General features: G+C 48.3%; 1 protein-coding gene across 1 annotated transcript in view; it reads right to left on the bottom strand.

Annotated features, from left to right (window-relative positions):
* The window catches only part of TNNI1 (troponin I1, slow skeletal type), a 37,145-nt gene that overhangs the window by 6,866 nt on the left and 3,799 nt on the right, over positions 1-26,480 (bottom strand). Inside the window, 2 exon segments of the mRNA XM_043500592.1 lie at positions 1,343-1,377; positions 6,786-6,839. Of these exon segments, the coding sequence (XP_043356527.1) occupies positions 1,343-1,377; positions 6,786-6,839 (89 nt within the window).

Here is a 26,480-nt window from a genome sequence, read left to right as displayed (position 1 = left end):
TTTTAAATGCAAATTCATTTCAGAAAATGTATGTTAATGTCTAGATCTCTGAAGGGGAAAAAAATAATCAGGAACACTTACCTCCCTGCAGTTGTTCATTGAGACAGAAGAAATAAAGCGGGGAAAAAACAGAACAAACAATCAATACACAGAATGCATGAAACATCTGGAGGACTGATGCAGTTGAAGATTACAGGTGGACTCTGCTACTGCATGCAAAATGTGCCACAGACCACAAGTGTTTCTTTGGACCAGATCCTCAGTAGGTGTAAGTTGATGGAGCGACACCAGTTTACATCAGTTGAAGATTCAACTCTTAGATATTAAGGCAGTAAATATGCATTATTAGTAGAATTGTAAAGTGATAGTAAAGGTCTCCATGTGTATGAAGACTTTAATTCAAGGAACGCACAGCAATTATAGGTATTAATTAAGCAAACCTCACAATGCCCACATAAAGTAGGTGACATTAGAGCCATTTTACATGTAGGAAAACTGAGGAAGTTAAACAACTTGCTCTAAATTACACCGCAAATCAGGGGCAGAGTGGTGGGATAAGACCAAGGAGTCCTGACTTCTAGTAAGGCACTTCTCTAATCACTAGATCACACATAGTTCATGTACAAATACATGCCATTATCTGAGCTGTGTGTATAAGTGCCAGGCTTTGTCAGTACATGTGCAATTTCAGTACTCAAGGGTTGGATCTGGCTCTGTACAGTATTCAGATTCCTGGAGGCTAGTGGCTGGGAAGTGTGTGGCAGTGTGAAGATAGTCACTGCTCTGAGCAATTTGACAGATCCAAATACTGCACCAAAGAGCATGGAAATTCCTTGTGTGCAGACATTTTGCAATTTGAGTAACTGCTCTTTGCTGGGATGAAGTTTTGAATATGGCCTGTGGAAATTCAAAACTTGGAAAAGTGTGCAAATGCTGGGGGTTGGAAATGGGACCATTTCTGAGTGTAAAGGGATGGCATTGCACCAAGACTCGAGCTGCTCTGTGAGCAAAGATCTCAACATTTCACAAGTTTCCCCCCCAAATTGGAACATTTTCACAAAAGCCAAAGCAAACATGAGATTCTCCTGTTGTGGTAGCACAGCCTGGAAATCTGCCTCCCTCTAGTGGCTGATCCACAGAAGGCTGTTCTCATTCTGCAACTGCTTTGAGTTGCTTCACCCAGTCCTTTAGCTCCAGTGCTAAAGGCATGAGCTTTCAGTGCTGAATGGTTTGCATTCAAACCCTGCTGTTGATCAAAGTAGAGTGAGGTCTCTCCCACAGCTTTCCTGAGAAGCCTGGAGCTTAGGGGACTTCAGCAAAAGGCAAAGGGAAGTACTACTACTTACGGTTCTGGCATTGTGCTGTCCGATTCTGCACCTAGAATCACCCCAAAGCAAAATGATCAATAGCAAGGAATCAAAACGTGAGCTCGCATCCACCCACTCCCACACAGCAGGGTATAAGTCACAGTCTGTGCATACCAAAGAGCCAGGGCTGGTGCTAATGACAGAGCTGGGCTCATGACTGGGATAGAAGGGGGCTGCAGGGCTGGGACTACGGCATATGTGTGGGGAGCCCAGGCTGGGATAGCAAGGGCTGCAGGTCAGGGACTGAGGCACATGGACAGAGCTGGGTATGTGGAAAGCCCAGGGCTAGCAGGGGCCTGTGGGTAGAGACTGATGGGCACTGGCAGAGCTGGGCAGGGGGGTAACCCCAGGGCTGGGATGCAGGGGGCTGCAGATCAGGACTGAGGTGCATGTACAGAGCTGTGTAGTGGGGATCCAGGGCTAGCAGGGGTTGTGGGATCAGAATTGGTTGTACTGACAGTTATGCAAGAGTCCCTAAGCTGAAGTAACGTGCCTCCTGACAGCCCACCTTGTTTTCATGGGCACCACCTGTGTTTCCAGCTGAGCTGCCATCTCCAATGCCCCAGCCGGTCTCAGGGTCGTATTCGAATTCTATAACTCACAGAACCCAACCAGGACTCCCTGCTCAGCAAACCCCCACTGGAGAGACCCTCAGCCTGCGTCTCAGCAGCCACAAACCTCTCATTGGGACGAGACCCTCACTGTGAACAGCACCGAGAACTAGCCCTGCTAAACAGGACCCTCGTGCTTCCCATGCGAGGCTGCAACCGTGCTCCCCGCTGCCCTTCACCCCCTCCTCACTGCCTGCGTGGAGACAGCACCTGTTCCTGCCTTTTAACCTGACTGCATGATGGCTTTGTATAGTCTCTTCCAGTGCAGCCACATAAACATCTTGCTCTGCTCGGGGAGATGGCTTCAATCCGCTTCATACCTCTGGTGGAACTTTGCCTACACTGAAGCTTTGTACCAAGGACCCATCCCAGCTGTGGATGTACTCCAGAGACTTGATTTGAACCTGCAGTCTATTCCATCACTGCTACAAGCCTGAACCAAGAACTTTGCCATCACTGTATGTAATTGATTCCATTTAACCAATTATAGCTCTACATCTATATCTTTTTCCTTTTATGAATAAACTTCTAGATTTTAGATTCTAAGGGATTGGCAACAGCGTGATTTGTGGGTAAGATCTGATTTGTATATTGACCTGGGTCTGGGGCTTGGTCCTTTGGGATTGAAAGAACCTTTTTTCTTTTACTGGGGTATTGGTTTTCATAACCCATTTGTATCCGCATAACGAGTGGCACTGGTGTTGACACTGGTAACTGGAGTGTCTAAGGGAACTGCTTGTGTGACTTGTGGTTAGCCAGTGGGGTGAGACCAAAGTCTGCTCTTGGGTTTTAACTGCCCTGCTTGAAGCAATTTGTCCTGAATTGGCACTCTCAGTTGGGTGCCACCAAAACCAGCATCGTTACAGTGGCCATCAGCTGTGCCGTCAGGCACTGAACAAAGGGCTGGTGGGGATAAACAACTGGCTCTCGAATAAGATCACATTTTCCGAACAGTTCTGGGAGGGTGTAAGGTTCCAACCCCACCCCTGCCAGGAACTACTCAGGAGAAAAGACACCCCCACCCCTGGTGCTTTTTCTGGCTCCTTTCGAGACCCCCTCCCCCCCCCCCACTCATGCTGCTTCCCAGACTGCAGAGCCCCAGCCCCAGTGGAGGTGTCTGAGTGCAAAGGAGACACAGAAGCTAACCAGAAACTGAGCAGCCTGGCAGGCAGACACCTGATAAAGAGGGGGGTGGTGCATTTCCCCATGTCTTTGAGAGCAATTGCACTTTTATTAATGGGCACAGCAGCACCAGCTCCATTAGCAAAGTATCTCTTGGATAAAGGCAGGACTGAAAGAATGGGAGCTGTAGAGGAGCAGGCTGGGTAAAACTGAGTGAACAGTTCCTAATGTCTCATCTGCCTTTTTTCCCCAAGTGCAGATCATCCATAAACAGCTCGGCCTTTCCCCCAAACGTATCTGTTTATTCAGAACTATTCTGCAGCTCATTCTGAGATGGTAGTTTCATTGCAACTCTTTCATATTCCCAATTCTAAATGCCAGCTGTTTGGGTTGGACGTATAAGCCTTGGCCCTTTGAATCAGGTTCCCAGGGAGGAACAGTCCTGATTATGAATTTGAAATTGTCTTGCCACAAATATTCTCTGACATCTGCTGAAAAAGGTGCTCCTTCCATTAAATTCCTACCTCGCTCACTAGACTATTACCAAGGGAGAAATTCACCCCGTCCAGAACAACAGCAAAATGGCCTCCTCAAAACTCTCCTTTGCTGTGATGCTTACAAAAAACTTGACAACAGTTAGGCTGGTGTGTGCAGAAACCAATGCCTATGCTTTGAACTACACTGTCTCATTGTCTCCAGGCCCACATCCATCTATATCTACCTATTATCTCCTGTCTTATACTTAGATTGTAAGCTCCTTGGGGTAGGGACTGTTGTTTTGTTCTGGTCCATGGCAGTATAGTAATACAAATAATAACCAAAAATAAAAATCATAAATGCTGTGCACACAGGTAGGCACCACTTAAGCCCCAGGACTAGAGCATATCAAAGTTCCCCATAGTTTTTTCATTTAAAACCCCCCATATTTTCTGCAGCAAAATGTTGATCTTCCTCACACTTTTTCAGTTCTCCAATATAGAGGAGGGAAACAAAAACCCCTATTTTTAATTGATATTTTAAAACAAAGCAATTTTTGTCTTTGGAAGTGTCAAATCATTTCATTTCGATTGAAGATGTCAGCGTTTTCGGTTCCCATTCAAAACGTTGTGGAATTTTTGTTTCGAGAACTTTTTCAATGGTTCTGTTTTTTTGTTCTAATCCGGGAAATCCTTTTGAAGTGTCCAGCTTTGTTTTTCCAATCACTCTGCACAGGGCCTGGTGATTGTCCTCTGTTTAGGGGGGATTTCACCCAGAAATCAAGCACAAGGAGGGACGTGATGACCGAAAGGAAGCGGATTTGTGAACAGATGGGAAGAATGTTTGTGAATCAATTAAATGCTGCATTATAGTGAGTCACTACTAATATTGCAACAGCACCTAGGGACCGAACTGCACCATGCACAGTGGATAGGCAGTCTCTGCCCCAAAGAGTTTTCCATCGAAATAGGCAAGACAGACAAAGGGGGTGGAGAGGGGAAAGAGAAAAGAAGTGACATGTCCAAGTCACACCGCAGGTCATTGGCAAAGCCAGGAATAGAGTCCAGATCTCCTGACTCTCAGGCATTAACCCCCCACCCACACAATGATATAACAGCTGTAATCATGGGAATCTTTCCATCCTCTAGTAAATATGTTATTATTATTTGCCTGTTCATCCAAAACGTGAGCTCCTTTAGGTCAGATCTAACCCTGGTTTAAGTGAGCACAACATCCACTGACTTCAGTGCAAGGCTGCATTAGGTCCACCTTTGTTTAGAACTTTTACACTGAAGAGAAGCTTTCCCTTGATACAACGAAAGATCCAGATCTCAGCCCCTTCTGGCCAGCCCTCGGGCAAGATCTGGAGAAGACAGACAAGTCTCTTGGGGGTTTTAAAACATCACTCACCATACCATTCTCTGAACCAAAGTACAAGAGTTAAATCTGTGCTCATCACTGATTGATAGGTGTCAGCTTATTAGAGTCCTACCGCATCATGAAAGCCTATGGGCCTTTCACTCCAGTTTGACATCAGTATAATGTCATTGACTTTAATGCAGTTACTCCTGATTTTCACCAGGGTGAGTGAGGTGGAATCAGGCCCAGTAGATTCCCATATCCACTGGATTCAGGCAGAAGCCCAAGCCTGCAGAAGGTGCTGACCCAGGGGCTTTGAGTTAATCGACTTTTAGGGTCAGATTTTTCTAAATCTCTAATGCCTCACATTTGGCAGCCAGAAATCAGGTTCTTTATCATGCAAACTGCACCCACAGTTGTACAGGCCATAACATGCAACCAGAGCCAGGAGCCTGCCAGCAGGCTCTGCAAAGGCACATTCAGGTGGGCTCAGGAATCCAGGTTTGGTTCCGCTTCAGAGGTGATCAACATTTTTATGGTACTCTCCACCTATCTGATGGGGATACAAGGATTGGTGCCTGGTAAATTCTGGCCTGGATTTCTGTGCCCACTGGAATGGATTCCCTATGTATCCCAGATGCTGCTATGGAAATCATGAAATGAAATAGCTCCTCAAATTCCGTTTCTGCAGGAGAATTCAGCCTGGGAAAGGTCTAGGAAACTGAAAACTCTTAACCCTACCCAGCTGGAAACACACACACAGAGACACCAAACAAGCACAACACAAAGCACACAACTATAAACATTCTCACAACACACACACACACACACACACAGAGCTTAGTGTGACTGATAGCCCTTTCAAAGGTGTATCTTGTAGCAATACCAGCTTCAAGTAGGGGCCACTTGGAAGAGACGCTTCAAATGAAGAGCTTGGCAGACCACCAGTGCCTGGTGGAGATCAACCTGCCCTGTGATGCACTGGCTGGACAGGCAGACAAGCTTTGGCCAAGTCAGCACTGATAAATAGAGAGACAGATGGTTTTATTACCTGGTTTCCAACCCCTCTACTGCTCACAGAGCTTGACCGCAGCCTTTCCAGTTACTGCAATGGATCAGCCTGTAGATGGGCAGCGGGAAATACCTGCCTCCTAGGGACCAGACAGCAAAGGGGCAGCTAAAGTGGCATTTTGTTACAAAACCCACAATGCCTTAGCAAACCAGCCCTTTCAACAGAGCCAGTCTGGAGCCAGAGCCTAGCCTTACACCTGGAGCAACATTCCCATTGTCAAAAGTGACTTGGACATGAGGGGGTCTCATTGAAAGTCCATGGGGCTCAGGCTCCAATGTCATTCAGGGGCTAAGGAACATTACCCCCCACCTTGATCCCATGGCACCTGTGAGCTAGAGCAGTGAGCACCAGGTTTGGCAGGAGGGGCAGAAGCTGGTTTGCTTTTCACCAACACAGATTCCCCAAGAGTGGATAGAATACTGTTGAAACAAAATGCCTAGCCTGAAGTGCCTAGTCTGTAGCTCCCAACACCCTAGTCTCCGATTAGATAGACAGAGAGAGAGCTGGAGAGAGAGAGAACTAATCTATAGTCATTTCTAGGGTACCTACCATCTTGGGGTCTAAATGGAACCTAAAATTTCATAGGAGGTGACACAGTTCAGGCCCCAGCTCCTTGCCCACCAGCACCCTCGCTACCATTACAATCAGCCTGGCTAAAGCTAGTAGAATCAGGTAAAATCTCACCTCCCTGGCCCCAGCTGCCAAAGAAGCCAATGAAAGAACCAATCCCTGGGGCTGGTGAATGTGCCAGGCTAATCTGGCAAGGTAGCGTCTTACCTAGTGCAGTCCAGGCAGAGGGGAGGTGGTGGCTGGAGGCTGGAGGGCTGCAGACTGCAAGGGGATGGGGAAGAGACACGAGTATTAAATCCAAGCCAGCCTGCAACTGGTCGGTAAAAATAGAACAGGCAGATATATCCCTTTTATACGCACATGCTCACTGCATACACACACACACACACACACACACACATGCATGCATGCTACCCATGGACAGTGCACACTCATGCACACCCACACCACACCGCACACACCACAGACACACGTGCATGCTACACACCACACACACATGCGCACTGCACACATATGCGTAGTTCACTGCACACTATACACACGCACATCACCGACACGTTACACATGTATGGTATAAAAACACACACATAAGCACTCATGCACTTCCTCCACATATGCACATTACACATTCACATTAAACACAGGTGCGCCTCACTGACACTGTACACACACACACATACACACTCATGTGCTCATACACGGACACACACTATATATACAACTCTCAACACATTGGGCCAGGTTCTGAGCTACCGCAAACTGGCACAGGTCTGCTGACTCTTACTGATTTACACCAGTTGATGACCATGCCCACGAGACACAAACATACACGGTACACACATGCCATAAGCACTATAGACACGCACACAAACACTGAACCAGATTCCCCCACTGTGCCAATCCGTTGATGGAATGACACCCATGTGCAACTGACGCAGCCAAGTGGTGAATCTGGCCCACGTCTCTCAGCCTCACCGTCTGGTTCTGCAGAACCCTGCAGCTGAGACACCCCCTGGACAGGCAGCAACAGGTTATTTTTACTTACAGGAACACAGTGTGGTTCACTGGAGCGCCTCCTGCAGGGCAGAAAATCTCCACCGGCACAGAAGCATTATAAGACTCCAGGACACATGCTCATAAACCCACCAGTGCTACAGGTGCGCAGACTATACTTACACAAACACACATGCAGACTGTATACTTACATAGCTGCACACACAGACAATACACGCTCATTGGCATATACACATGCGCACACAAGGGATACATCTATAGAAACATACCATACACATGGGATGAGGGGTGTCGGCATGGCTGTGTGGGGAGCCCAGGGCTGGGATAGCTGGGAGCTGCGGGTGGGAATGAGGGGAGTCGGCAGGGCTGTGTAGGGGAGCCCAGGGCTGGGACAGCTGGGGGCTGCGGGTGGGAATGAGGGGCGTCAACAGGGCTGTGTGGGGAGCCCAGGGCTGGGACAGCTGGGGGCTGCGGGTGGGAATGAGGGGTGTCGGCAGGGCTGTGTGGGGAGCCCAGGGCTGGGACAGCTGGGGGCTGCGGGTTGGGATGAGATTCACGGCTAGAGCAGAGCAGACTCTGCTGCGCCTGCCGGCAGCTCTCATCCCAACTCTTTTTACCATCAAATTCACTGAAAAATGAAGACAAACCAAAGAGCAGCTGGTGCCTGCACAGCCCTTAGTGAAGGCTCGGCTGCCCCCTTCATAAAATCCTGGGCTCCTGTCTCTGAAGAGGTCTGGGGCTCTGGGAGGCCAGGGCTGCACCTGTTGGCCTGTGTATTTTTAGGGCAGACCTTATGAGCGAACAATGCACAGACTATAGCCCAGCAAGAACAATGCCTGCTATGTTAATCCCCACAGCTTTTATGGTCACGACAGGGCACTGGCCAGACTATGCAGATCCTCAGGGGAGGAAGGGGAACAGCTGGGAGTGAAGGGAACCCGCCCCCTTCCCTGCACTGGGCACAGATCACTGGACTAGGGGGTGAATTCACCAGCCCACAGCTCAGTAACTCATCTCCCCTCCCCACTGCCCATCCCATTCCTGATGTCACCTTGGTCTCACTGGAGGCCCCAAGGACCTGGGTCAGATCTCAGCTGGTGTAACTCGACTGGCCTGTGGTGAATGCCAGCTGGGGACTTGGTACTACATTCACAGCAATGGACCTGGAGGGGCTGGGGTGGGGGTTCTCCTTTTCCCCGGGTTCAGCGAACGTGCTTTGCATCAGTCCCTCCCTCCTCTCCCACGGTGCTTCCCAGTGAGGTGGCCCCAGGAGTGGATCCCATCAGAGCAGGAGCTCCACAGCCCAGCCGCCTTTAGCCCCACCATCAGGCTGGGAAGGGGGTGGGGGAGGCTCCGGGCAGCCCCAGTGAACCAACCCTGCCCCAGCTTTCACAGGAAACAGGGCCCTGGAGCCAATGGGGTTACTGTAGATTAATTCCACCATTGCCAGCGTCAGGATGAAGCCCTTGGTTTGGCTCTGACCTCATCCCCCCTGGGCGCTAGCAGAACCATATGCTGGATGGAGACAGTGCAGGCAGAGTGTCACTGATACCATGGCATGGTGGCTCCCAGCCTTTGGGGTTGGCATGGCAACTGGCAGCCCACCCGCCACCCTTCACTGTGGCTCTGGGCACCCTCCCCTGTTCACTTGCCACCATCTCTCCTTTCTCTCTCACTCCATTTTCCTCTCCTCCTTCCCTGTCTCTGTTTCCCTTTTCTGGGTATTTTTCTTTTATGTTTTTCATTCTTCTCCCTTCCCCTTTTTTGTTCCCCACCCCCATAGATTCATAGATACTAAGGTCAGAAGGGACCATTCTGATCATCCAGTCTGACCTCCTGCCCAGCGCAGACCACAGAATCTCACCCACCCACTCCTACGAAAAACCTCACCTATGTCTGAGCTATTGAAGTCCTCAAATCGTGGTTTAAAGACTTCAAGGAGCAGAGAAGCCTCCCTCAAGTGACCCGTGCCCCATGCTACAGAGGAAGGCAAAAAACCTCCAGGGCCTCTCCAATCTGCCCTGGAGGAAAATTCCTTCCTGACCCCAAATATGGCAATCAGCTAAATCCTGAGCATATGGACAAGATTCACCAGCCAGATACTACAGAAAATTCTTTCCTGGGTAACTCAGATCCCATCCATCTAATATCCCATCTCAGGGGATTAGGCCTATTTACCCTGAATATTTAAAGATCAGTTAACTACCAAACTCACATTATCCCATCATACCATCACCTCCGTAAACTTATCCAGTAGAATCTTAAAGCTAAATAGATCTTTTGCCCCCACTGCTTCCCTTGGAAGGCTATTCCAAAACTTCACTCCTCTGATGGTTAGAAACCTTCGTCTAATTTCAAGTCTAAACTTCCTGGTGGCCAGTTTATAACCATTTGTTCTTGTGTCCACATTGGTGCTGAGCTTAAATAATTCCTCTCCCTCTCCTGTATTTATCCCTCTGATATATTTATAGAGAGCAATCATATCTCCCCTCAACCTTCTTTTAGTTAGGCTAAACAAGCCAAGCTCCTTAAGTCTCCTTTCATAAGACAAGTTTTCCATTCCTCGGATCATCCTAGTAGCCCTTCTCTGTACCTGCTCCAGTTTGAATTCATCCTTTTTAAACATGGGAGACCAGAACTGCACACAGTATTCTAGGTGAGGTCTCACCAGTGCCTAGTATAATGGTACTAAAACTTCCTTATCCCTACTGGAAATGCCTCTCCTGATGCATCCCAAAACCGCATTAGCTTTTTTCACAGCCATATCACATTGGCAGCTCATAGTCATCCTATGATCAACCAATACTCCAAGGTCCTTCTCCTCTTCTGTTACTTCTAATTGATCCGTCCCCAATTTATAACTAAAATTCTTGTTATTAATCCCTAAATGCATAACCTTACACTTCTCACTATTAAATTTCATCCTATTACTATTACTCCAGTTTACAAGGTCATCCAGATCCTCCTGTATAATATCCCGATCCTTCTCCGAATTGGCAATACCTCCCAGTTTTGTATCATCTGCAAACTTTATTAGCACACTCCCACTTTTTGTGCCAAGGTCAGTAATAAAAGGATTAAATAAGATCCATCCAAGACAGTGTCCCCATCTTGAACCCTCCCAGAAGCCTGAGGGGGAGGTAAATTAAGGCTGGGATTTCCCAAGGGGCAGAAGGAATAGCAATGGGCTTCTTTGGAAATTCCCAGCCCCAAAGCCTAGGACACAGCTTGTGAGCCTAACTGTGGAACACGCACCAAGCCTGTTTGTCGTTAGAGCCCAGGGCCAGATCTGGGTGTTTCCAGAGCCTTCCACCCAAGCCAGTGAGAACGACCAACCCACACGTGCACTCGCAAGCAGAGCTGTCACGAACCTGACAGGGATGAAAAGCAGAACCCAGGGTGAGAGGAGCAGGATCTGGTTGCTAATGACATAATAGTAGTGATCTAAATTGTCTGTTGCATGTAAATACGATGGAGACAGGCACTCTGGAAATGAGACAGATAGCTAGATGGCTGATGGTGGGCTAAGATCTAGGAGGGTGGAGAGATAAACAGAGATTTGCTGTCTAGGGTTTCTTTATGCAGACTTTGGATCACTAAGGCCAGGACATCATCATCGCAGCAAATCCAAAAAGGACGAAGCCTCCTTGCAGAGCAAGCACCACCTGGGTTGATCTCTAGCTAGGTCCTAGGTGGTCTGGCTGGATGTCCAGTCTATCATCGGTGACTTGATCATGCCTCCAAAGCTGTTAGCACCCACTTGATCACCAGCCATGCAGCAGCGTTCCTTGAGAGATGTGCTCCATAATTCATTGGCCTTCCATCCTAATACATCCATCCTGGAGCCGACCATCTGCACCATTCTGGTCAATTGTTCTGGAAGCCGAAATGGCCAAGAGCTTGTCTCTTCCACTGAGGTGAACATAACGAATGGCACCTTGTCAAAGGACCATCCCGCTGTCCTGGGGGTTGGCGGCAAATGAAAAGCCCCCAGGCAGATGATCTGCAAAGGAAACCCATTTATTTTGCCCTTCCCTGGCTGGCTGCTCGGCACAGACATTCTGGTTCCCAGTTCATAGAATAGAATCATAGAATGATGGAAGATTAGGGTTGGAAGAGACCTCAGGAGGTCATCTAGTCCAACGCCCTGCTCAAAGCAGGACCAACACCAACTAAATCATCCCAGGCAGGGCTTTGTCAAGCTGGGCCTTAAAAACCTCTAAGGATGGAGATTCCACCACCTCCCTAGGGAACTCATTCCAGTGCTTCACTACCCTCCTAGTGAAATAGTGTTTCCTACTATCCAACTTGGACCTCCCCCACTGCAACTTGAGACCATTGCTTCTTGTTCTGTCATCTGCCACCACCAAGAACAGTTGTGTGTGTTGTTGCCGTGTTTCAGCTTTCCCATGAGACACCACCACCCTTCCCCCGCCAATGTCTCCATGCCCACCTTTGCTGAAGGGCCCTGAGGAGATGGCTGGAGGATGTGACTTGTGATATCACACAAGCCACACACATGGGCTGCAGCCGTCCCTCCAAATAGAAAGGAACGCTCAATGCTTAAGGCAGCTAGAGTAGGCTGTGGGCTCCCTTATGGGTGCTGTGCTCTGCCTTTGCATGGGGCCATACCAAGAGCCTCTCTGCTCTGCAGGGCTCATGCAGGGGCAGTCCCTGGCTGCAGCCGGCTCAGTTCTTGGTCCCTCTGCAGAACAATCGTGGGGAGCCCTCACTCAATCCCTACCCCCACGTGTGGAAACCATCTCAGTGCTCCCTGGAGGGAGTTGTGGCTGTCTGCTGCCCCCTGCAGAAGGCTCTGTGCTGCAGCTCTGGCTCCAGGCTCCCAAGAACACGGCAAAGATCTTGTCAGCGTTCTCTTGCGAAACGCGGGATCCAACACCAAAGAACAAAACCCTTTCCCACCCAGTTTGTGAGGGGCCTCTATGCACCATGGAAGCACAGCAAGGCACTGTGGGCTGCCTGGTTGCCCCCTATCAAATGCTCCTCCATAAAGAGTTTGGCCCAGTGCAACAAAATTGCTTAGCCCCCATTCCAGCCCTTGCGTGTGGCTATGGAGCAGGGTGCTTTAAAACAGGCCCAGTTAAACCTTTATAAGGCAAAAAGACCTGGTCTGGACTGTGTCTTAATCACAGTCTCTGATCAGAGGGGATGTTGGAGGGACACAATACAAACCATGCCTGTTATGGATCATGGATCATTAATATTATGGGATTTCTCTTAAGATCCGATCCCAGTCCTGTCATTGCTGTATTTGCTGGCACAATCCGAAATTCCTCACCAGGCTCTTCTTACAGATGACTCTGTGGGTGGTGGGCAGGTTCCCTGTCTCCCTTAACTTCTCTGACTCGAAGCAGGGGCATGTGCTTTGATCTGCAGCAGAAGGGAGATGGATGTGAAAAAGGCCAGACTCCTTGCCATAATAACAATAACAGAGCTCAGCTTGTCATTCCTGGACTTTGGAGCGCTTTACAAAGGAGGGGCGGTATCACAATCCCCATTTTACAAAGTTGGGGAAACTGAGGCACAGAGCAGGGAATGGACTGGTAGAGGCAGCACACTCATCCTATGACTGGACAGTGATGGGGCTGCATGGTGGGGCACCCTGCTCAGTCAGAAAGATGGTGTCTGTGATGCACGGTCTCAGACGCTGGTGTTAAGAGCAAGAGGGAGGCTCAGGGTTGTGTCAGCAATGTTGACCCACTCACCCCAGACAGGAATAAGAGTAACCCAGTTATGGGCCTTGTCACCTATTTTCACCACACTCCCTACTCATACTCAGAGGATTTGCCAGGCTGGAATGGATTAATCGATCCATCTAGCCCAGTATCCTGCCTTCTTTAGCCCAGGCAATATAGCACCAGGTTTTCCAAAGCATTCAGCTTCCATTTAGGTGCCTAAATAAGTGTCCAGATTATCCACGTTTGGCACATTGGGTACTCAGTACTTCAGCAAATCTTATTCTGGTGCTTACCTGGGAACTAAACTCTTGCCCCTTAGAAATGATTTACATTAGCTAGACCCATATACTGAGATCTAGATGGATTAGGTCAGTATACTAAGGTCTAGAAGAAGAACAGGTAGGTTGAAGCTGTAAAACTCAGATCCAGATCTCAATCTGGACTTGGAGAACCCCAGTTCTCTGGGCTCTCTAGCTCATGAGCATTGCTGGGATGATCAGGGAATAAACAGGGAAATCTCAAGTAGGAGGAGAGAGGTTATTTTCTCTCTGTATTTGGCATTGGTGCAACTGCTGCTGGGATCCTGTGTCAAGTTCTGGTGCCCACAATTCAAGAAGGATGTAGATAAATTGGAGCAGGTTCAGAGAAGAGCTGCAAGAATGATTAAAGGATTAGAAAACCTGCCTTAGAGTGATAAAGAGTCAAGGAGCTCAATCTATTTAGTTTAACAAACAGAAGGTTAAGGGGTCACTTGATGACAGTCTACAAGCACCTACATGGGGATCAAATATTTAATAATGGGCTCTTCAGTCTAGCAGAGAAAAGTCTAACATTATCAATGGCTGGAAGTTGAAGCTAGACAAATTCAGGCTGGAAATAAAGTGTACATTTTTAACAAATTAAATAATTAACCATTGTGCCAAATGTACCAAGAGTCCATCCTGATTGGTCACCTCACTTCTGCTCTCTGATTGGACAAATGAGATGTTGACATACCCCATAATGTGCTTCTGACCTTGGAATGTATGAAAGCTGTTAAACTGAGATCCAGATCTCAGTCTGGACTCAGAAAACCCCAATGCTTTGGGCTGTTTGGCTATGGGGATTTGGTCTGGGCCTGTCTCTACCTCAGGAATAGAGCTCGGATGATCACCCAAAAATTTGGGTCCCTTTGCCCCACCCTGTCTCTCCTCCCAATCTCTCTCCTGTAGATTTTGTGCTGCTTATCTGTGGGAGATGAATCAGCCGCCTGGTTCTCTGAACCCCTCGGTGAACAGGCTGAGAGCCTGGACCCCACGTTCTGCCTCTTTGGAGAGATACCTTCACCTAGGAGCCTCCTCTAACACAAGGGGGGCATCTGAGAGTGTTGTCTAATCTCCCTTGACATTTCGGAGCTGGTTGTGAAAATAGCAGGGCCCTGGGGGTGGGGAGGATGGACATATTGGAGGCATGCCCTCCAAGAGGCTATCTTTACAGATAACAAAAGCTCAGCTGTTGTTTCTAAGTCTGTCCCGGCACTTTGGGAAGCCGAGGTACCTTTGTAAAGGTCAGTGGGGACGGTTAAACGAGCCCTTTGTTGGCTCTGAGGTCTGGAAATGGGAGAGCCAATCTGACACCGCTAAGTCACTGCCTCATGTCTGCTCTGTGTCAGGCTGGGACTATCCGAGCAGCCTCGGGGATAGTTGGGTGCTAGTCGAATTTCACTGGGCATTTGGGTGCCTGACTCCTTCAGGAGCCCTTGAAAGCCCCATCCATTGGTGTGCTCAGCATCTAGTGCTTTGGTGGCGACACCAGGCCAAGTGCTGGGCAGGTGTCCAAAGACCAGCCCCAGGACAAGTAAGCGCCTGGTTGGTCTCACCCAGAAGTCCGGAAATGCTAGTGGTGGAGGGAGTACTCATGCAGAGAGTGACCAGTGGCCATTTGGAGCAGGGGGATTATAAAACTGGGGACTGTCCACAGCACTCCCATTGCTGGCAGCTTGGTGGGATTCTCCATGGCACTGGTGGAGCAGCATCATGGCAAGAGCAGTGAGGGGAGGATTTCAGCACATCCTCAGTGCAGGGAGTCTCAGGAGAGCCAGGCTGAGCTCGGTTGAGATCTGAGGTTCCCCACCCAGTGGTGATGCCCAAGAAGGGCTGGATCTGATTCTCCGTGATTGCACTGGTTCTTGCTTGGCTGTAGGGACGTGGGTCTGTCCCCCAGAGAGACAACGATTTCTGCCCTAAAAGGTCTCAGGCTGGAAAATTACCCACCCTCCTGCTAATCTGTGGGCTCCCCTGCTCAACCCATCAGGGGAAGGGCTGGGAGGGAAAGAGAGGGGAGGGGACAGCAAGTGGGATGGCACACAGATGAGGTGGGGTTTATCTGTTTGTCAGCAGGGGTGGGGATGGAAAAGGGGGGCTTTGCACTGATGGATCCTAACACCTTGTGTGGGTGGGATGGGATGGATATGCTGGGTAGGGACAGGCACCAAGGGATAGGTGTGGCTCTGGCCTCTCAGTGGCCAAACAAATGCAGGGCTGAGATCACATTGTGCTCAAAGTTCCCATGTGGCACAGAGGCCTGGGGGAGTCTCGATTCCCCCTTTCAAGCATTCAGGGGTAGGACCTGACTCTGCTGTCTCTCTGATATTCTGGATGAGCTCTGGGGGAGGGGGCACTGCCAGAATCTGGAGGTGGACTCCCACCTCCCAGCCTGAGGTGGTGGTGGGGAAACCTGGCTCAGGAGGGGACACACCATCCATGTTTTACACAGTCTCAAGCCTCCTGGAGACCAGCTGTGAATTAATCAGGGATGAAACCAACTGGGTCCTACAGAAGTTCAATCAGCAACATGTAGCGCCCTCATCTGAGTGCTGCTGCGCAGACTGATGGATGTGGTCCAAGAAGAAAGAATATACAGGAAACCGGGTGCTAAACTTGGAAGTGGAGGGTAAGAGAAGTGTGGGAGGGAAGACCCAACACTAGATGGAGGGGAGGGGTGTCATACCAAAGGATTTGGTTACCTGCAGAGTAGCCGAGGAACTGCTTCAAGACAGATTGGAATGGAGAAGAAGGATGCCAAGAGCTGACACCATACAGGAGGAACTAAGGCTGGAAAAAGAAGTTCAACCAGGCTCTATAGAAATGGCCCTGCAAACCTCCAGAGTCCATGGAGGATAGGCACCCACCAATAGCAAATTCTGTCCCTGCAGTGGGATTCTGTAGATGGTTATTAAATTTCTCTAGCACCATCTTCAGTGTCTGTCCAGCTGTGCAAGACTTTTAATTCGGAGCAGCACCAGGGGCCTGGCACCGATCTACAGCTGTGGTTTCCTCTGTCTGGTAATGACCTGACATTGCTATCTCTCTAGAGAGGAATACGAACCAAGCTCCCATCCAGACAGGTGTGCCTGTCCTAACAGGTCAGAAATGAGGGTAGGTCACCCTTCAAAGCCAGGAGGCACTCGCTACACTAGCTGAGTGAAAGAGCTGGGTGAGTGGTTTGTTGCTGATAATATTTGTTATCCCTTTCTTTGGCCACTGAGCCAGACTGCTATGACTCCATCCTGACTGGTCACCTCAGGGTGAGGGTATCATTCCTGCCCTCTGATTGGATAAACGAGATGTGGACAAAGCGGAAGATACCCAAGAACATTCTTCCCAAAGCAACTCTTGGACCAATCATCATTGGTACGAAAACAGGTGTAACTGCGCATGTACAGGCGCTGCCTGGATCCCGGGAAACAGCAAATCATATGGCCCTGTGCTTCTGAGAGGACTTCCATTGGCTATTGCAGATTGTGCCTCTAGCCTCTCTCTGAAACCACACCCACCCCAGTGTCAGGGGAGGGGTAACCCCTTACAATATGACGGCTGCACCCAGAGGCTCCAGGCTCCCATTGTGCCAGGTGCTGTACAGGTGCAGAGAGACTCACAGTCCCTGCCCTAGAGAGCCCAAAGCCCATTGAAGTCTGTGGAAATGCTCTCACTGACTTCAATGCGCTCTGGATTAGGCCTTAAGAGATGGTATGGGGCATTCTTGGGGCCTGTAATATGCTCTTTTCCTCCCAAAAGGGCTGGAGGCGGCTAGAGTTGCACCACATCTCACCACCCTGTCAGACAGGGCCCAGTGGGGGCAAGGGCTGTGTGTGTCTGTGAATTAAGGGGCTGTTATTGACTTCCTGTGATTAGAATCAACTTCCACTATGTGCCTTGGAGGCAGGGGCTGGCGGATTACACCGCATTCCCTGTGGGAATGGCCATGTCGGCTCAGTGGCCACAGGCTGGAGCTAATCATTGCCCGGGAAATGCTGTAATCACCCCCAATTTGCATGTTTCAAATAGCCTTACACATGTGTTCCCACAGTGGGGCTGTAATCAGACCTGACCTCTTCCCGCTGGGCTCTGAGCATTCCCGTATGGCTTGAGGAATTTAGCCTTAGGAGAAAGTAAAACCCTCATCCTCATCTCCTGGGGCTTCAGGTGTCAGTACAGCAGCACTTTGCCTTGTGCATCATGAGTAATCTGAGACTGACACAATGCCTTTCCACCCACAGCCTTTCCCAGCAATATGTACATACAGGACCATGATGCAGCCACCTCTGGGGTGGGGAGTCAGCAGCCAAAGTGGAGCTCAATTTACGGCACAGCAGAGTGGTGTGAGGAGGGATTCCAGTTAAAGGCAGTGAGGTGTAAGGAAAAAAGCCAGATGGGGGTGGGCACAGCCAGGGACCAGCTGGGACCTTGGTTTTCTGCAAAGAACTCACACCCAGTTATGCTGCAGGGCAGCCCCAGCTTGCATAGCATTTCCCTATGTGTTGGTGGATCACTAGGCGTTAGCTGAGTAGATCCCTTCCTTACTACTAGTGTGACAGAGCTCGCGTGTATGGGATCTCCTCTGAGCTGCTTCCTGGAATCCTCACCCCGTCCTCTCCTGCAGCGTGAGCCGCTGACAAATGTACAGTTAACACAACACATGCCTGCCCCCAGGTACCACTTTGCCTTTGCTCAGAAAAGAAGCCCAGCCCTGCTCTGATGCTTAGTACTGGTGCTGGTCGGGAATTTTTCAAGGAGACGTTTTTGTGCTGGAAAATCCCACTTCCTCAACCCTGAAACATCACACAAATGTGGCGATTTTGACAAAGCTGGTGTTGGGAAAGTTTCTTAGGTCTCTGATGGAACTTCTGTTCTGAGTGCCCCACCTGGGGATAGCTAATAACCTTGTGGGTAGGGGAATTACCTGGCATGGGCGAGATCCAGAGAGCCTGCTGTAGATCAGAGATGGAGCCTGTTCCCTACATCCCAGGGCCCTATGCCCTAGGATAGTAGCTACTCTAGGTTTCAGAGTGGTAGCCATGTTAGTCTGTATCAGCAAAAACAACGAGGAGTCTTTGTGGCCCCTTAGAGACTACCAAATTTATTTGGGCATAAGCTTTCAAAAACCAGTAGGAGAGCACTTCAGTCTCCCTGGACACTCAATAACAGACTTAAAAGTGGCAATTCTTCAACAAAAAAACTTCAGAAACAGGCTCCAACATGAAACTGCAGAACTGGAATTAATTTGCCAATTTGACACCATCAAATTAGGCCTGAATAAAGACTGGGAGTGGCTGGGTCACTACAAAACATAATTTTCCCTCTGTTGATACTCACACCTTCTTCTCAACAGTTGAGAATGGGCCACATCCACGATAACTGAATTGGCCTCATTACCACTGACCCCCACTTGGTAAGGCAACACCCATCTTTTCATGTGCTGTGTATTTATACCTGCTTACTGTATTTTCCACTCCATGCATCTGATGAAGTGGGTTAAAACCCACGAAAGCTTATGCCCAAATAAATGTGTTAGGCTCTAAGGTGCCACAAGGACCCCTCGTTGTTTTAGCTACTGTAGGGCTCTCTCTGTTGTGTTTTTTGCTGCGGGCTCTGAGAACACTGCTGTTGCTACATTCTTTGTCAGGATGGGCTCTGTGACAGATGCGATGCTTTGGGAGTACGGCACATTCAGAGACTAGTGGTTCCAATAAGGGACTAGGAGTCAGGACTCCTGGGTTCATTCTCCTGCTCCGCCACTGGCTCCCTGTGTGACCTGGTGCAAATCACTTCCCCTTCTTGTGCCTCAGTGTCTCCATATGTAACATGGGCCATAACGATGCTCATGCACCTTTGTTATTCTATGAAAAAAGCCTTCCCACTAGGTGCTGTTTTTATCACTCCTTCTCTTCCCCGGCCTTCACTCCCTGTCCTGGAACTCAACAGAGGAAATCTGAGATTGGAACAAATGATGTCTCTAAGAAGAGCAAGTCCTTTTGTCTGGCTCCTGATTCTCCTTCTGCTGGCTGGGTCAGCACGCAGATGGGAGGGAGGGTGGGAGGGGAGGAGGGAATTGCAGCTCTATTTTGTCACTGGCTAATTTTGGCTCTTGGGTGCTCTGAAAGTAATCTCGGGGTGGGAGTAAGAAAAGGGGACAACAGCTGGCATCGGAACCTTTATAAAAGGGGGTGGGGGGGCAAGGCCAAAGTGGCGGAGGAATGAAAATACAAATTAAATATCCCTAAATAAAACAGAATACACAATGTAGCCACATTATACTATAAAAATAAAAGGAGTACTTGTAGCACCTTAGAGCCTAACAAATTTATTTGAGCATAAGCTTTCGCGAGCTGTAGCTCACGAAAGCTTATGCTCAAATAAATTTGTTAGGCTCTAAGGTGCTACAAGTACTCCTTTTATTTTTGCAAATACAGACTAACACGGCTGCTACTCTGAAACCTGACATTATACTATGACTATGTAAGGTATCATTATAGCACGAACAAATGAAAAAAAAAAAAAGATGACTTTAGTTCTAAACTTCAGAACTGCATTTTATTTTTGCTCTTCACATATTGTCCTTCACGTGCATTTATCATTTTACTGCGTATGCTCCACTATTAATACTGCACTATTATGATTGGCCTGTAACTTGCCATTCTGTAACATTGCAATCGAATTGTCCTTGTTTATATATAATGCATATTTTACCAATTGTAACCCTAAATTGTAAATCTCCTTGGAAAAAGGCATCAGCAAAATAAACAACAAAGAAGTTTGAAAGGAGGTAAACGTGTCCCCATCTGACAGCTACCAATAAAATTATTTTTTCTAATGTTTTATAAAAACCTAAAATAAAAATATATATATATTTAGAAAACCTAACAAACACCATTAACAGGCTGTAGCAGATAGAAGCAATATGATCTCTCTTAAGCAAAAAATGTAAACTTTGTGAAATTTTATTTTTTATTCATTGAATCATTTTCATTAGATTTTCACATTTCCAAAACACTGATTAGGTCTGTTACTGGCAAAACAAAAGTTGTATAAAACATTTTTGAGGTCCATAGAATCCATCAGACTTTTATGAATGTGGAGGAAGAGCAGATGGTTTAGACGCTTTTCAGTCATGGATGATCGTAGGTATCGGAGGCACGAAAAGCTGCACCCAGCAGTAGCAGTAGACACTGGGACAGTAAGGTACATCCATAAAAGGTTATTGACTTGTGAAAACAGAGAGCGCATCTTTGGTCTTTAGTCAAGATTTCTATTATGGGGCCAATTTTTGTCAGCTTTCTGATGCACGTTGATTATTTATTGTGAGTTTTCAAAAGATCTGGCAGCATTGAAAACTGTATTAAATGTCTGTCAAAGGCAAGGTCACCAGAGTATGTATCCACAGCCTTTAGTGGTATTTGATTACATGGCTGACCACTGATACCAATGATGAGCATTTTTTTGATGCTCGTAAGAAATAAAGTGTGCTGGTCAAACCTCCTGTTAATTAGCGTGCTGAGCAAGCTAATCAATTCAAAAAACTGCCTTCTAAAGTAGTCCTTAAGAGTTGTTCACTGATGAGGTTCTATTCCACCATCATAGCAATGTGGTGCTCTTCATCTCCAGGGAATGGCAGGTACCTTTATTAGTCCACTTCCAGTTTGCTGTGCATCCTCAAAGAGTGCGTGAAATTCTTCTGACCCTCTCGTTCTGGTCAGATGAATGTGCAGCATTGCAACCGTAAAATTAATAGTCTCTGATGTGATGTCTTCTTCAGCGGCTGAGAAAATCTTGAAAGATACTCTGAGACCAAGAAACAGACCAAAGTGTGTCATTAGAGCTTGAAGTCCAGGTGCTTTCTGTGCAGTTTCTGTGTTACCCCCAGCGGCAATTAGCTCCTCTAAAGTGTCATAAATAGCTTCATAACCATTCAATACTGTTTTTATTGTCTAACTTCTTGCTGTCCAGCAAGTGGGACAGAGAGGCTTCAGCGAATGAAAACCATCAGACTGGGAAGAGAAGGACGCTTAGATATTCTGAAAAAGGGCAAGACTTTTTGGTGATGAATTAATAATTTCATGAAGATCATGAAGCAAGCTCAAAGCACTTTGAATCACGGCACACTTGCTACCAGCTTCATGCAGAGTAAGATTCAAACTGTGGTTCATACAATGAACTGAAATAGCTTTTGGATTAACATCTTTGATATGTTTAGCTACGCCCAACATTTGGCCCTGGAGGACTGATGCACCATCATAAATTTGTCCTTTCATGCAATCCATATCCAATCCACAATATACTAATATATCCTTTATTGTCAAGAAGATTGATTCTGCATCTGTTTTTGGGCAGTCATATATTCCAATAAAGTCTTCATGCGCAACATAATCCTGTGACACCCACCATACTGAAAAAGATAACTGGTCATATCCAGCTACATCTCATGTTTCATCAATTATAATTGAGTAGATTTCTGCAGTCTTAATCTGTGATACAAGATTGTTGAGACACTCAGTACATTTCCTTGATTAGTTCATTGATAATATTATGTGATGCATACTTCCCATTCTTCATAAAGGTTTGTAATTTGGGATTATTTTGCGAAAGTAGCTCGACAAACTTTCAGAAGTTACTTTCTTCATCAGGGTGATCTCTAACAGCGATACCCTGCCTTACAAGACATTGTAAACAGCGCAATTGTTCTAAAAGGTATCACTTTTTTTTTTTACTGATCAGCAGTGTTTTGATGAACAAGCTGGACATGCAAAGGTACTTGTTTCAAGTAAGCACTGCATTTAACAAACACTCCCTGTGAAAATGCAATTTTTCGTGCAAATCAAACTAAACAGGACAGTTTTTCCAGGTAGGTATGCCAGCTTTCACATATCCGTCATCTCCACACTTAGGGAATGTAACAAGAGGTATTGTTACTGCAAAATGACAAACTACGCTATAAGCTCTCATTTGAATTTTGCACAACACAAGCCACTCTCGGTTTTTGTACCCCAGAAAATTAAAATTACTTTCTCAATCCTTTTCTCCTTTCCCGTATTCTCTAACAGTATCTTTTTAGGGACTATCAGTTGAGTGCCCTTACCGAAGTCGGCAATAACACAGCACACTTCAATACATTCTATCCTGCTCTCTTGTTAGGTGCACTCTGAAAATCTCGTGGAGTTGATGTTGGCCTTGTTAGGGTGGACTGATCAGTTGCATTGTCACCCGCTGAATATGTGGTTAATGTTGAGCAGCTCACATCAGAGCTTGTGTTGCCAAGATCATAACATACCAAAATTCAGTTTTGACTGTGTCAGCTTTTGCTGCTTAACAGGTGGTCCAACAGCTTCTTCTCCCCGTTAATTCATTATTTTAGGTATACTCAAAACCAAATTGTAAATGTGTACATTGAATCAAAAAAATCACTCGTGTAGCCTGCATTGGGGTTGCTTTACTTTTCCTGTCATGGAATACATTTACGAGAGATATGATCACACAGGTGGGATATGGTCATGCAATTACACAATTATTTAGGATCAGGGCCAGCCTTAGGGAAAATGGTGCCCTGGAACAACTTGTATTTTGGCTCCTCTGACCACCATTGCCTTCCCCCCCTTCCCCAAGCTCCCTTCCATGGTCTTGCACCCCATACCCAGCTCCTTGCCTCTTGACCACAGCGCCCACCCATAAGGCCAGCACTGTGTTCAGCCTAGTGCCAAACTCCACTGTCTTCATGGATTGGCATCAGGATACACATGCCAAAATTAAAACTCCCGGGCTCAGAATGGAGTAAGATCTAAACAGCAGGCTACTAGCATCTAGTGGCCAAGATCATGCTCTCTGTAGATTAGGATGCAGCCAACAGGGCCATAATGCCAGGATTCACATTAGAGAGGCAAGGTGGGGGAGGTAATAACTTTTATTGAGCTTTTGAGCTTACACAGAGCTCTTCCTCCGGAAGGAGATCTCTGTGAAAGCTCCAGGGCGTCTCACTCACCAACAGAAGCTGGTCCAATAAAAGATCTCACCACCCCCACCTTGCCTGTCTAATATCCTTAGACCAACAGGGTTACAACACTGCGTACAAAAATGCAGGATTCACATGAACAACCCGCAGTGGCCATCATACCCGGGCACTATTTTCAGGATTCATATTCCTAGCATAATGTCATCATTATACCAGGGAACTAGCACTACCAGCACAATGAGATAAATATAGTTGCGTGTGCATGCCAAACATTTGCAGTCCAAGCACACTGGGATCCACACAGCCAGACAGCAGTGTTAGAACGCAGGCTCACAATATAGCGGGGATGCATTCAATCTCTGAGAACAAGGGTTCAGCTAAACACAAGGGCACCTGCAAACAGCTGTACTACCAGCAGGATCTACACTATTGGTCCAGTAGGAGTTGCACATCAGGGCAGCGCACTAATTCACAAGCCCAGTGCAAAGGGATCCAGGTACCAAGTCTTTAGTACCATCCAGAACTTGTACACCCAGAATAGTGGGATGGAATTATGGAAGTTCCAGGAGAAAAAGCCAATGCAGGGCTGAGCCTTACTGCATGTTTTGTCCAGTCTCCTTTTAAAAGTCCCAATCTTTGGGGTGTCTTCTAGCCCTTCCCTTGGGAGACAATCCCATGGCCTACAGCAGAGATCACACTGCCAGGAAGGTTTCCCCAGATAATTTTGAGTTTCCTCCTCCCTCCCTGCCCCAATCTCTCTCTCCCCCCTCCACCCCCCCAGTTCTGGTGCCCAGTGTGAGGGCTTTGAGGAGTAGGCCCGTGCTTTTGCCACAATTTTGGCTGCTTTGCAAATAAAAGATGAAGCCCTTCCTTAAAGCATGCAGGTTTTCCATCGGCCACCAGAGAGCACCTTCCAACTCATTCCCGAGATCAGAGGCTGTTGCCAGAGAAGTTAACACACTGACTCCTTAGTCATCTCGAGGCTAAAGTGCTGCAGCAAAGCAAGTGGCCCATACCTACCAAATGTCAGAGGCATTAGACTATCACCCCAATCCTGGCAGCAGGACTTTGCCGCCCCACCAAGGATTGGCCCTGCTGCCCTCTCCCTTGCACAGCGTGCATGGGCAAGACTTCACTGTGCACGGAGGGGAGGAGGGGATTCGTGACTGAGGCAGCTGGACACAGACAGGCCCAGTGGTTCTCTCCCAGGCACCGCATCAGGTGTCCCTAAATTCTGGCCTGGGTTCCACAGGGATGGAAGGGGCACACCATGCCACTGAGTGCCCCTCACAGCTGGAGCCCACCCCCTGCAGAGGGCAGGAACAGGAATAACTTGCCAAGTTGCGTGAGCTGAGATTGTCTCCAGGCACTGCCCAGCTGAGGGCCTGTGTAGCTTTCCATGCTGGTATCCATTTTCTGCTGTTGGTAGGAAATGTCTTCTCCAGGTAGCAGAGATTTTTGCTGGGGAGATGCTGCGTGTGCAGGAAGGGCGGGGGACTATGGCCCCTGTGCCACGGGCAGCGCCTTGCAAGGCCCAGTGGGAGACAGATTCAGGGCCTCCCCTTTGAACGCCACCCAGCCACCATCTTTCCATCTCTGAGGGTCACTTCAGCGCTGGCAAGAGGCGCCAGAGACACAGGGCTGGGTGCTGCTTAGCTACAGAACAGGGGCAACTTGAGCCAGCTCAGGTCCCCGTGATCCCTCCTGCGCATGGCCCAGGAGCTGGGGGGCATGGTATCCATGACCCATTCAATCCTTGGTCTCTCTGCTGTGCCTGCCAGCATGGGCCGGGGGGAGGGAAATCAGTGTGGACACTCGTCCATGGGACTTAGACAAAAGTCCTGCTCCAAAGCTGCCTTTCCACAAGCACCTACTAGGACTCTCCCAACCAGCACAACCTTGATCTGAGCCAGCAGCCTCCAGGTCAGAGACTCCACCATAGCCCCTCACCAGGCTCCTGACCAGCCAAATCCCAGGGGGAGCGGGGAGGAGGGGGAAGGGAATGTACCCCCTCTGGGTTACTGTCATACCCTGGGCAGCTCCAGAAAAGCAGGCCCCACCTGAGCTTGCAGATACGCACAGAGCAGGCTGCAGCAGGAGCAAAGGCTTGTAAGGGGTTAACAGGGGAGATTTCCCCTCCCTGCCAAAGGAAAACCAAACTTCCTGTCTGAATACAGCTGCTGAGAGCCCACGCCCTGGGCAAGGGAAGCAGCAGCAGGCACTGCCGGGACATTTGTTCAGGCAATTTATTCTCAGCCTGAGCTCTGCACACCATGTCCCTGATCCAGACCAGCATCAGCTCTGAACTCCAGCCAAAGCTCCAGTGCACTGAGCCCCTCACCCCATCTCTGGCATTCTACTAGCTCAGGACCCTGGAGCACAGCCTGGGTGCAGCAGATCCCTGGAACAGAGAAGGGACCAACCTCCCCCATCCAGATCCTCCCTCTGCAGCCAGCAGCACCCAGGGATAGCGTGACCACCTGGGCCTTGTTGTAAGTGAAGTCCCGTATGTCATTGATTTGTGCCATAAGGTGACCACCAGCCCTGGATTTAAGATGCAACTGATCAGTACCACTTTAAACATTCAGTTGAGGCTTATGATCATTGTACAGTATACTTGAGAGCAGGAGAAGTGTACATTTGAGAGAAAAATACATGCTATGCCAAGGGAAATGGTGTGTCCCTGGAATGTCCCTTAAAATAAAGCCTTGTTCCTTATTTGTCCATGTGGTTTTTCCTTCCTTCCTTCCATCCTATCCCAGAAAGGGTTAAACCCACAGCGGCTCCATGCTGGGGCGCAGCTGTCTGCGTGGGTGAGAGTTTTACAGACGGGCAGCTGACTCTGGGAAAGGTTCCCGCAGGGCAGAGGAAGGGGACGGGGGAGGCAGAGAGCAAAAGTTTATCCATGTTTTCTTTAGACAGAATCCCA

This window comes from Dermochelys coriacea, chromosome 21 (genome assembly GCF_009764565.3).
Source record: "Dermochelys coriacea isolate rDerCor1 chromosome 21, rDerCor1.pri.v4, whole genome shotgun sequence".
In the NCBI taxonomy this organism is placed as follows: Eukaryota; Metazoa; Chordata; order Testudines; family Dermochelyidae; genus Dermochelys; species Dermochelys coriacea.
The sequence above is the reverse complement of the archived record's forward strand: the minus strand, read 5'-3'. Positions and strand labels throughout refer to the sequence as shown.